Source organism: Entelurus aequoreus, linkage group LG12 (assembly GCF_033978785.1).
Source record: "Entelurus aequoreus isolate RoL-2023_Sb linkage group LG12, RoL_Eaeq_v1.1, whole genome shotgun sequence".
NCBI classification, from domain to species: Eukaryota; Metazoa; Chordata; class Actinopteri; order Syngnathiformes; family Syngnathidae; genus Entelurus; species Entelurus aequoreus.
The window spans coordinates 67,127,947-67,141,352 of NC_084742.1; the positions used below are offsets into that span (position 1 = coordinate 67,127,947).

Sequence of the window (13,406 nt, forward strand, 5' to 3'; positions counted from 1 at the left end):
ACGGTAAACACAAAATATGCAATATTTCCCCCCAAAATATTTGCAAGTGTAATATTTGATGTGAAGTATTTGGAGCCTTAAATAGGTCAATAACTCATAACATTAATTTTGATTCATTATTATTTTTTACAACAATGACAGTTTAAAAAAAATAAATATTTTTTAAAAATGTTACAAATAAATTATAATGATTGATTTTTGTACATTCAACACTAAAATCTCTAGATAAACTTCAGATCTGTCGATTATAAGTTTTCATATTTGTGTGTTTGTTTTATGGCCTTTTTGTCTTAGAAGACTTAGTTTCTTATCTAAAATACTAAATATTTTCGCTAATTGATTTTAATTCATTATTTTTTGCGCAGAGTTTTTTATTTAAAATCCCAGAAAAATTGTTAGCGATCTAAAAAGGGCCACACTCATAAAAGTGTTAAAAATAAAACATTCTTTTTTTTCAAATGTTTTTTTTACTTTCACTTAAGTCTCAAGATCAACGTCAGCTTTATCAAATGTAAGTTTTTTTAAAATGTTTATTTTTTTTATTTTTTTGGGTCATTTTTGTCTAAAAAAAAACAACTTGTTTTTAGACTGTAAACACAAAATATGCAATATTTCCCCCCCAAAATATTTGCAAGTGTAATATTTGATGTGAAGTATTTGGAGCCTTAAATAGGTCAATAACTCCATCCATCCATCCATCCATTTCTACCGCTTTTTCCCAACTCATAACATAGATTTTGAGTCATTATTATTTTTTACAACAATGACAGTTAAAAAAAAAAAAAAATAGTATTTAAAAATGTTACAAATAAATTAGAATTGATTGATTTTTGTACATTCAACACTAAAATCTCTAGATCAACTTCAGATCTGTCGATTATAAGTTTTCATATTTGTGTGTTTGTTTTATGGCCTTTTTGTCTTAGAAGACTTAGTTTCTTATCTAAAATATTCAATATTTTCGGCAATTGATTTTAATTCAATATTTTTTGCGCAGAGTTTTTTATTTAAAATCCCACAAAAATTGTTAGCGATCTAAAAAGGGCCACACTCATAAAAGTGTTAAAAATAAAACATTCATTTTTTTAAAATGTTTTCTTTACATTCACTTAAGTCTCAAGATCAACGTCAGCTTTGTCAAATGTAAGTTTTTTTAAAACGTTTATTTTTTTTATTTTTTATTTTTTTGGGTCATTTTTGTCTAAAAAAAACCAGCTTGTTTTTAGACGGTAAACACAAAATATGCAATATTTCCCCCCCAAAACATTTGCAAGTGTAATATTTGATGTGAAGTATTTGGAGCCTTAAATAGGTCAATAACTCATAACATTGATTTTGATTCATTATTATTTTTTACAACAATGACAGTTTAAAAAAAAAAAATATTTTTTTAAAATGTTACAAATAAATTATAATTGATTGATTTTTGTACATTCAACACTAAAATCTCTAGATCAACTTCAGATCTGTCGTTTATAAGTTTTCATATTTGTGTGTTTGTTTTATGGCCTTTTTGTCTTAGAAGACTTAGTTTCTTATCTAAAATACTAAATATTTTCGCCAATTGATTTTAATTCATTATTTTTTGCGCAGAGTTTTTTATTTAAAATCCCACAAAAATTGTTAGCGATCTAAAAAGGGCCACACTCATAAAAGTGTTAAAAATAAAACATTCATTTTTTAAAAATGTTTTCTTTACATTCACTTAAGTCTCAAGATCAACGTCAGCTTTGTCAAATGTAAGTTTTTTTTAAAACGTTTAGTTTTTTTAGTTTTTATTTTTTATTTTTTTGGGTCATTTTTGTCTAAAAAAAACCAACTTGTTTTTAGACGGTAAACACAAAATATGCAATATTTCCCCCCCAAAATATTTGCAAATGTAATATTTGATGTGAAGTATTTGGAGCCTTAAATAGGTCAATAACGCCATCCATCCATCCATCCATTTTCTACTGCTTTTTCCCAACTCATAACATAGATTTTGAGTCATTATTATTTTTTACAACAATGACAGTTAAAAAAAAAAAAAAAGTATTTAAAAAATGTTACAAATAAATTATAATTGATTGATTTTTGTACATTCAACACTAAAATCTCTAGATCAACTTCAGATCTGTCGATTATAAGTTTTCATATTTGTGTGTTTGTTTTATGGCCTTTTTGTCTTAGAAGACTTAGTTTCTTATCTAAAATATTCAATATTTTCGCCAATTGATTTTAATTCATTATTTTTTGCGCATAATTTTTATTTAAAATCCCACTAAATGATCTAAAAGGGCCGCACTCATAAAAGTGTTAAAAATTAAACATTCTTTTTTTTTTCTTTAATGTTTTTTTTACTTTCACTTAAGTCTCAAGATCAACTTCAGCTTTATCCATCGATTGTAAGTTTTTTTAAACTTTTTTTAATTATTTGTTTTGGGCCAACAATGACAGTTTTAAAAATATATACATTTTTTAAAAATGTTACAAATAAATTAGAATTGATTGATTTTTGTACATTCAACACTAAAATCTCTAGATCAACTTCAGATCTGCCAAAGACACATAAAATATGTCACATTTCCCTGAAAAATATTTGCAATTAATTGGAGCCTTGAATAAGGTCAATCATTCATAACATTGATTTTGATTCATTATTATCTTTGGAGCAATGATAGTTGTAGAGAGAGAAAAAAAAGCCAACAAGGCAGATTTGAGTTATTAAAGTCAACATTGCAACTTTTTCTTGTCACATTTCACCAGTTTGCTCTTTTCTAAACGTGATGTTCATAGTAGTTCTTCAACAATTATCTGCAGTTCCGATGTAACGGGTCTATAAAAGTGATTTTTGTAGAGACTTACGGCCAACAAGTGTGGTGTAATAACACAGACTGACCTCCTCTGGCACGGGGGTCTGGCATGAGGCCTCCCTGCTGTCCTGAGGGGTCTTCAGCTCCTCACAAAGCTGTCGCTTCTGGTTCTCCTGCTCCTGCACCCTGCGTGATGGAGACCACAGCATCACAACAAGGAAGTAGACCTAGAGAGCAGAGAGGTCCTAGACCAGCATCACAAGAAGGAAGAAGACCTAGAGAGCAGATGGACCAGAGAGGTCCTAGACCAGCATCACAAGAAGAAGAAGACCTAGAGAGCAGAGAGGTCCTAGACCAGCATCACAAGAAGAAGAAGACCTAGAGAGCAGAGAGGTCCTAGACCAGCATCACAAGAAGAAGAAGACCTAGAGAGCAGAGAGGTCCTAGACCAGCATCACAACAAGGAAGAAGATCTAGAGAGCAGATGGACCAGAGAGGTCCTAGACCAGCATCACAAGAAGAAGAAGACCTAGAGAGCAGAGAGGTCCTAGACCAGCATCACAAGAAGAAGAAGACCTAGAGAGCAGAGAGGTCCTAGACCAGCATCACAACAAGGAAGAAGATCTAGAGAGCAGATGGACCAGAGAGGTCCTAGACCAGCATCACAAGAAGAAGAAGACCTAGAGAGCAGAGAGGTCCTACACCAGCATCACAACAAGGAAGAAGATCTAGAGAGCAGATGGACCAGAGAGGTCCTAGACCAGCATCACTAGAAGGAAGAAGACCTAGAGAGCAGATGGACCAGAGAGGTCCTAGACCAGCATCACAAGAAGGAAGAAGACCTAGAGAGCAGAGAGGTCCTAGACCAGCATCCCAACAAGGAAGAAGATATAGAGAGCAGATGGACCAGAGAGGTCCTAGACCAGCATCACTAGAAGGAAGAAGACCTAGAGAGCAGGTGGACCAGAGAGGTCCTAGACCAGCATCACTAAAAGGAAGAAGACCTAGAGAGCAGATGGACCAGAGAGGTCCTAGACCAGCATCACAAGAAGGAAGAAGACCTAGAGAGCAGAGAGGTCCTAGACCAGCATCCCAACAAGGAAGAAGATCTAGAGAGCAGATGGACCAGAGAGGTCCTAGACCAGCATCACTAAAAGGAAGAAGACCCAGAGAGCAGATGGACCAGAGAGGTCCTAGACCAGCATCACAACAAGGAAGTAGAGACCAGATCTAGAGAGCAGATGGACCAGAGAGGTCCTAGAACTGTACCCAATCCGCAGGCCCATGCAGTGTCCCATTTTGTTTCCCAGGGTGACCAGCGCCAGTTCTCCCAGTGATCTTCCTCCTCACACCTTCTGACTGCAGACTCTGCTCACACCTAACATCCACTGCTGGGACTAAAGTGTAAAACTACATCCACAGCTGGGACTAACATCCACTTGTAGGACTAAAGTGTAAAACTACATCCACTGCTGGGACTAAAGTGTAGAGCGACCAGGAAGTAACCCTTTTTAGACTAACTCAACCCTCTAACTCTGTAACTCTCTCTAACCCTCTCTGGGCTGCTACTAAGCCACAGGGACTGTTATATATATAGCTGCGCACACACACACACACACACACACACACACACACACACACACACACACACACACACACACACACACACACACACACACACACACACACACACACACACACACACACACACACACACACACACACACACACACACACACACACACACACACACACACACACACACACACACACACACACACACACACACACACACACACACACACACACACACACACACACACACACACACACACACACACACACACACACACACACACACACACACACACACACACACACACACACACACACACACACACACACACACACACACACACACACACACTTTCATTCACTCTCTCACACACGCACACACATTAATTTAAATGTACCTTGTAAAAGGTCTTAAATCTGTTTTAAGGACTTTTTAAGGCAGGGGTGGGCAATTAATTTTTTACCGGGGGCCGCATGAGCAACCCGAGCACTGCTGGAGGGCCACATCGACAATATTTCAATTCAATTTTGCTCAATATTATTTTTGATGTATACCGTAAGATAAATAATAATAATAATAATAATTAATAATAATAGTAATACTTCAACATGGTGTGTGTAACAGCATTCCATGACTAATATAAATAAATTAACATTAATAATAAATGACAGTAAAATAAGCAGACGTATGACTGAGGAGTCATAGTGTAACTTTGTGTGGTGTTTGAGTTGTCCGACTTTTTGTGTGGCCATAAACGCACCAGTGGTTTAGTGGTATGCGTGTTGGTGACAGATGACAAGTTGCTTTTGGCCTGGTTTGTACGGCAGAAAATGACTAGTTTTTCGACATAGGAGTGTTTTACTCATGTTTTTGGTGTGGTTATGTCCGAATATAAACAGTTTTGCTCAATAAAGTGATGGATATAATTCCTGTCCTCGAAGCATCTCGATAGACGTTACAATAATTGAACGGTGTTCAATTGAACGGTGTTGACGAACACCATTAGGGCCGCTTGTTGTCACTGTCACTCAAAGTTGCATTGCAAAATTCCATAGAATAAATATGTTTATTTTGTTTAGAATTCAGATGGGATTTGATTTGGTGCGCGGCATATATTTGCTGTGCGCAGCGGACGCTTGAGCAGTGCGCAATTGCGCAGGCACGCACCTTAGACGGAACGTTGCTTGGCAGTCCATGTCTTGTTGGAAACACGCCATTCGTCATCAACTTTTCTCTTTTTAGCGTCTCGGGTGTAAACCGTGCATCACTTGTCGCTGCATGTGCACCTTCACTCGCAGGTTACACACGGACATACGCCCATAAATAATACTTTTCAAAATAAAAGCAGCACAGTTGTATTGCGCGCACGACATCGATGTTTTTTCAACTTTATTTTGTCATTTGTGATTGCAGCTGTTCACATTCACTCACAATCACGCACACGCGCATACGTCCACACGGAAGTAATACAAATAACGATTTTCAAAACAAAAGCAGCACCGTTGTATTGCACACTCGACATAGATACTTTTTTAAATTTATTTTGTAATTTATAATTGGCCTCACGCGGGCCGGACAGGGACGCACAAAGGGCATTCTGCGGCCCGTGGGCCATACCTTACATATTGTGTTGAATACTTCTTTGTACTTTATACTGCACCTTGGTACTGCCATACCTTACGTATTGTGTTGAATACTTCTTTGTACTTTATACTGCACCTTGGTACTGCCATACCTTACATACCCTGACTAAAAATTGGCCACCAGTTTCTCGTATGGTCACGAAAATCGCCGAACACGTGGATCATGACAAGATGCACATACAACTCTCAAGAATCCATATTTGAAAACAAACAGGAAGTCGGCCACCTTAGTTTCCGTCTGTCATTTTTAGGCCAAAAACAGTGGTCGCTACTTTTTTCCTACGTTTTGAGCCCTGCGGCATATAAAACAGTGCGGCTGATTTATGGATTTTTCTTCGCTGACGGCCATAATGCAAATTGTTTCAAAAAAACAAACAAACAAACACACTGGAAAGGTGTGTTTGTTTGTGCTATGGTGCCATCTGATGGACGAGTTTGCTCACTGCAGGTGCTGCATTGCCCTTCTGTTTGGACTGAGCTTTCAACCGGAAGTAGAAGTGACGTTCTGTCTTTTAGCCATCCGTAGCGTTTTTACTCGTATGGATTCTTCTTTCATGACTCCAAGCAACGTTTGTAAGTTTTACAATATAACTAAAACAATTCTTACTCACTAAAGTGTCCCATGTGTGATGTCCGTAGGAGTGTTTTCATGCATATTTGTACCTGCTATCGTAATGTAATCAAGCGAGCCTCATTAGCATTAGCTACCATGCTAACATGTTTGTGAGTGTCCATGTTAGTATAATTAACTTACCTCAACATTCTTTTTGTATTGTTTCAGTGTCACAAATTCCTCAGTAAGTTCACCAAAACGTCAGCGTGGAGTTATTGAGTCTGTTTAGCTGATTGGAGAGCTAGCTTGCGCAGCTAGTGGCTCCATGACCATGACTTCTGTTTTGTCTGACCATCCGTTTTACTGCCGTGTTACAGACACCGTTTGGAAACAATTAGGGTAAGTAAACAAACATTTAAGACTGGACGATTATGGCGAAAATAATAATCACGATTATCATTGTAATCACGATTAATTACGATTATTCGTTACAGCACCAAAATGTAACTTTAAATATATAGTTAAAAAAACGTCCATAACAGTAATTAATAAACAAGTTAAATAGTGAAAGATATATATATATCTTCATATATCCATATTTTGTGTTACTTATTAATTTTCATAGTCATATCACATATAGCTAATGTTCCATATTGTACTCTTTGCTTTTCTTTTCATCCCATGACAAAGTGCTCGCACTTGGGCCGGCCTTGAAGTAGAAGGCAGAGAGGAGGAATTCCTCCTTCCTGTGCTTCCCAGGCCGACTCAAGATAAGAGACAATGAGCATGTGTTTGAGGTGAGACAAGTGAGGGCGGGGGGAGATACTGAAGAGGAGAGGGCTTTCCGGGAAGTTTTCAGATCAACTTGAGCTACGCAAGTGGATGTGTTGTTCGAGGCTGGTCTCTATTCTCAAATATTTGACAATAAAATTAGAAAATACCTATTCTGTGATTGGTGTATATTCGAGATCAGTTTATGTGTCATCTAAGTAACTTGGGACTGACCAGCGTTTTACATCCCACTTGGAGGAACATCTGGTCAAACGCAACAATTTGGGGGCTTCGTCCGAGATGACACGCTGACAATTGGACCTTCTCTTGCAATCTTCTGGACAGACTCACATGGCCAAAACATAATTCAAGGTAAGCAGAACCTTTCTTTTTAGATAAAATCTGCATTAGGAGTCTGCCCAGAAGTCTGTAAGTTAAACACTGCTTTGTACCCCAGACACAGAATGGTGATTTTGATAGATTGATTGCATTTTTGCCGAGCCTGCCATTGCATTAAAATTGTAAATAAGTGGTCAACTCATGTCATTGTGTCTCGATTACCGTGACGGGCAGTTTCATTGACGAGTGAACTAATAGTTGGGTGTGGCTCACCCTGGGTAGTTGGTCGCCGCCTAAAAGAGTAACGGGTTGGATGCCCATCATATGGTACAGTAAATACTCCCCGGTTGTGAGATCCCTGTTGACATTTTTATGTGCACACAAATTAAGGATGGGTCGGAGGCCATTTGTAAAATACAATAAATACTCCCTGGTTGCGAGTTCCCTACGGCATTAACGTGTGCGTTAAAATTAAGAAACGTACGGGAGGAGGCCCTTCTGTACCATATGATAAATTCCACGGCTGGAGGCCATTTGTAATAAATACAATAAAGATTCCCCGGTTGTGAGGTCCCGGCGACACTTTAGTGTGCGCTAAAATTAAGGAAAAATAGACACAATGGCCAAGGAGTGTGACAGAAAAGAATGTGATGACGGCTGGGGAAAATGTGATGAATCATTACTGTTTAATAATCCTTTGAATGCACTGTTGTCGACAATGGAATTAGCAGGTAAAGTTTAAAAAGAAAAAAAAAAAGAAAAAAAAAAAAAGAAAAGAGAACGTTCCTTGAAAGGGTTAAGAGGGAGTTTACAATACTCGAAAAGTTGTGAACTCAAACGTCTGGTAAAATAAAAAATAAAATAAAAAAGTAACTGGAAGTTTTATGGTAAAGTGAAACGCAGAGAGAGTGCTTACGTGTGCGTGAGTGTGTGTGCGTAGGGCTGTAGGCACTTGCTTGTGTGTGCGTGAGTGCTTACACGTGCATGTGTGTGCGCTGGTGAAAATGGTCAAGAGAAAAAAAAGAGCAGGGTTGGTGCTCGAGAATTTAAGAGTTTAGCGTATGATAAAAGTAAACGGGGATTACGTGGAAAAACGAAATGCAGCAAAAGAACCGATGATTAATGAGACAAATAGGACAGACTAGACTGATTGGTGTTTTGCCTGCCGCGCATGCGCAAGACAATTCAGACGACCCGCCCAGACTTTGACTAGGCCACCGCCTCCTACTCCAGTGAGAAGGAGAGAGAGAGAAAAAGAGAGCAGGTGAAGGAAGATTGAGGGTGAAGAGGATGGTTTGAGAAAATATGGGAAAAGGATGTTTATAACCTTACGTTATGTGAATGGTTCCTAGGAGAACAGAAAATAGAAACATTGTGTGAAGTGTAAGGAAGAGATGGATACAGGATGTTGTTTGTAAAGGAAAACGAAAGTGAAGAAAAGATGAGAAAGTGACAAATGAAGGTATTCGTAAATGGTATGCTGTTGATTGTGGTTAGCTGCAAGTTTGTTTATTTGTTTGTTTGTTTAGTTGTTTGAATGAAATGGGAAGAAATCAATAGGAGACTTTAGAAGCATTTTGTATCGTTGTGTTTCCACACAAGATGGCAAAAATACAGAACAACAAGTAGGATTAATGGCTGAATCTTCGACCTCACCGATAACACCATACGTTACAAACATAGCTACTGCTATGCGCAGTCTCTTTCCTCAAGATGAGGATGATAAGGCTAATGACAGAGCAGCAAGGAAGCAACTCCTTAATTTACAGATCGCTGAAAATAAAAGGTTAAAAGAACCAAAAGGTCAAAGATCAGCTAGGATATATTCAGCAGTGGGTGACCTTGCTTTTGAGTTCCAACAGGTGGAGGAAAGAATCCTCAACAGACGTGCGACCAGACGGTTGGACTCGGGTGGTGGACAACACGATGCTTCAAAGCCAGTCCGGGGTGGAAACTGTTTCGGCTGTGACCAGCCTGGTCACTGGAGTCGTGAACATTTTCGAACGGGAAAGGTTCCGTAGTGCCAACAAACGAACACAAAAGCGTGGCAAAGGACGCCCACCGCAGGAGCCCCAGCAGGAGATACAGACTGGCCCCCTGCTGGACATGAGTGTCAACGACAATGTTATCAGTTCGTGATTGACACTGGCGCCACCCATTCGATTCTGAATGCAGAGGTACCAAAGAAACTGTGTGCTTCCTCTTTAAAGGTCGAAGGCTTCGCCGGGGTCACAAGGTTACCTGTCACCAAACCACTTCCGGTTCAGATTGCTGTACCTCCTTTACAGACTGTACCCTGACATTCAAATCGCACAGAAGGAACATTCCTGGTGTTACCTGACGGCTTAACCACCAAGCTGCGACACCACTACCAAGGCTCCTACCACAGCCTGAAACAACAGGAATGGCTGACATCCAACTGCTCTAACAGTGAAAACCCTGACTGGCTGAGATGCTTCCGTGTGTTCTGCCACCCGACTCGCCATATGTTATGATCACCAGTTAGACACTCATACCAGGAGACCTTTGACTCCTTTGTATATTTATATATGTTGAAACTCATGGTGTGGTTGCTCATGTTGACCTATCTTTGCAACAGCTAGCATGATATAAGATGGACACAATTGATGTCCCACATTGTTCACTTGCTCTCTGTCTCGCCTACAAAACCAAAGAACTTAGGTCCAATGATAAGACACGGCGTAGCTGCCAAACATTACACCGACACCCAAATACCACATTTTCAATTGTTTAGGTTTAGCACATAGTTGTGTTAAACACATAACTATGGGCTGCACTTTAGACACCTGTAGGCTACGAGGAGCTAGCAGCTACACAACAGCTGAGCTAAAACGACACATTACACATTTAAGAATATCAAATAATTATAGTTGCTCATTACATACACAAAGTTGCCATGGCAGAAGTCTGATAGAAAGTATTCAGTAACAAACGTGTCCGCATCATTCGACTTTCTACAACATGAGCTTGACTTAATCAATTATTGGGGCCACCAGGTGTGGTAAAATTTCAAAATACTATTGCTAAAGCATCCACCATAAGGGTAGTATTTTTCTTGTATTTGTGACAATATAAATATGAGCATATGTTGTTACTTTCACCATATTGAATAAGTTACATAAAAGTTAGGGTTTAGTTGAGTTTGAGTTATTTGTGATATTGCTAAGGGGTCCCCTACCCTAACAACACCCCCAGTGGACCACAGAGGCTAAAGAGACTATCATTGACCTCAAACATGACTTGTCCTCCGCTACTTGGCTATTAGTTGACCTTTTTCTTAGATGTTTCTGAAAGTGATAGTATTACTAACACAGTCCTTTTTTCAGAAACAGAAGGGGGTGAGTGAGGGTAGATACAGACTCCTTGGAACAAAATCGACAATCATCCGACTCTGACACATTCCATAGTTTTAACATTTTTCCTGTGGGTAAGAAGTTATAACTAGATTTTAATTTGAAAATAACGATTTTACACATCGATAGTACCGTAGTTAAGTAGATCAAATTTAGAATAGGGAGGAGGTAAGGGTGAACCATGTATAGTCTTTGATTTCACTGATATGATCAATACGGTACAAGGGAAAAGGTACGTACTGACTTGTGTTGACAATCACAGTGGTTGGCCGGAAGCAACAACAGCCTCAAAAGAGGATGCAATATCAGTAATTAAATGACTTGTGAATGACCTAGTACCCCGACATGGTTTCCCCAAAAAGATTAGGTCAGACAACGGCAACCATTTAAAAAAAAAAAAAAAAAAAACCTCACTTAGCCTTGGTCGAAAAGGCTTTCGGACTAGAACACAGGTTTGGGGTACCATCCTGAGTCCCAAGGTAAGGTTGAAAGGATGGACCAGAACATTAAAAACTAATTGGCTAAAATCTGTGCACAGACCAAATTTAATTGGATTGACATGTTGCAATTAGCGTTAATGATCATTCGAAGGTCCGTGAATAAAACTGTTTTACCGCCCTTTGAGTTTTTTCACCCTATGAGCTGCATACAGGTCAGCCCAGGACCAGCAGCCGCCATGGAAGGAGGACTCAGCGTAAAACCAAAATGGTATTTTACACAAAAAATGCAGAATTTGTGTGCCAGTTCTTCTGTACAGATACGAGGATGACAGCCCGCCACTCCAGATTCCCTTCCGGCCGCTGAGAGGGTCAAGATCTAGGTCATCAAACGCAAGTGGACGGACCCCAGGTGGACTGGTCCCTTCAAGGTCGTGGAACGGACGTCTCACGCCCTTCGACTAGCTGGTAAAGGGGACACCTGGTACCACCTCTCCCTCTACACTCCTGCTGAAGAACCTGACAGATCACCAGCGGATGTCATTGCTGACATAGCCACATCATCTGCCCCACTCGACCCCCTAGCAGTGCCTTTTGAGCCTGAGGCAGCTGAAGAAGAACGGGAGCAGAAAACGACTCATTTTTAGTGTGTGTGTTAACGAAGTAACACACATAAGGGGTGACCGTGCTAGTAACCTCTCCCCCTCTAGGTCATAGAAGAGCGAGGCTTTAATTACACACACATAATCCTACAGCCCAGAAGACGACGCTGAGAGAGAGATTTTCTACCTATATTACTCTTGTTAACTTCTATATTGTATATCCTTATTTGAGACCAGCCTTTATACTCGAAGTTATCCAATTTCTCTTGCTTGTTTTCAGCATAACTATCTGTGTCGTTATATTAAGTGAAAAGTTTGATGTTTATCCCCGTTTCGTTACCTGAATTACTCTGATTTTGATAGACGAAAAGCAGGATGTTACGCCCAGAAGTATTTCCTGACGGATTGGTGTTTAGGCTTGTTCTACTGTTCTTGTGCCTCAGTCCTTCCTTCCCGACGACAGTGACTGACAAGTGTCTTAGAACAAACAGCGGACTTTAAATAGACTGGGTAAAAGGGGATAGCAAGACTTATTTTTTGACCTGTGCAGTGTGATTAATTACGGGGGACACAATAGCTATTACCGTGGTAATAACCTCTATATTTGTGACGACTCAACCCTGAACCATTGGTGTCGGATGCAGACAACATACGCTGGTAAGTGGTGCCCATCGTCCCTTTTATGTTGTTTTGGGGGTTGACCTGACTGATACAGACTCTAAAGGAATTATTAAAATTAATGTCCTTGAGAGGGCGTTAACTACCTCTACACCCTCTGTAGCACCTAAAGTACCACCCCACCTTGGTGGTGTTTCAAAGGCTCTCACATCTGTGCGTGCTAATGACATCACCACCGAAGGCCTGGTAACTTTGACCATAGGAGCGGGTACAGGTAAACCTGTGGCTCAGGTGGATGCCAAAACCTGGGTGACTGTGTTGCTTGTTCCGCCGGACGTCCTTTGCCCCACACTTACCCCGCCCCTTTTAAGTTGACTGACATAAATGGCTCAAACTGTCTTATTTCCTTGTTCTCTGAACCCACGCCACCAGGGTGCGATTTGTTGGCTAGTGTGTACCCTCCTGTTGACAATTCCACCCGACTTCTTCCATTTGTGGCCCAAAAGCTGAATTACACGTGTTTTCAATTCAAAGGACCCTCTTCGTCCCCCAACAAATTGGGTGACATTAACCCTTCCTGGTGCACCACACTGATAGATGGCTCAAGGATAGGCCCTTGGGCACGAGCTGACTTATTCTGGTATTGTGGGGAGCACAGATTGTACATTAGAATCCCAACGTTATCCGTAGGGCTTTGTGCT

At 39.9% G+C, this 13,406-nt stretch overlaps 1 protein-coding gene across 11 annotated transcripts in view; it reads right to left on the bottom strand.

Annotated features, from left to right (window-relative positions):
* Positions 1–13,406, bottom strand: part of lrmp (lymphoid-restricted membrane protein) — a 114,664-nt gene that overhangs the window by 58,079 nt on the left and 43,179 nt on the right. For all 11 annotated transcript variants that reach the window (XM_062066501.1, XM_062066508.1, XM_062066505.1 and 8 more), the window contains exon 18: positions 2,879–2,978. In XM_062066501.1, the coding sequence (XP_061922485.1) occupies positions 2,879–2,978 (100 nt within the window). The remainder of the gene's footprint in view (positions 1–2,878; positions 2,979–13,406) is intronic.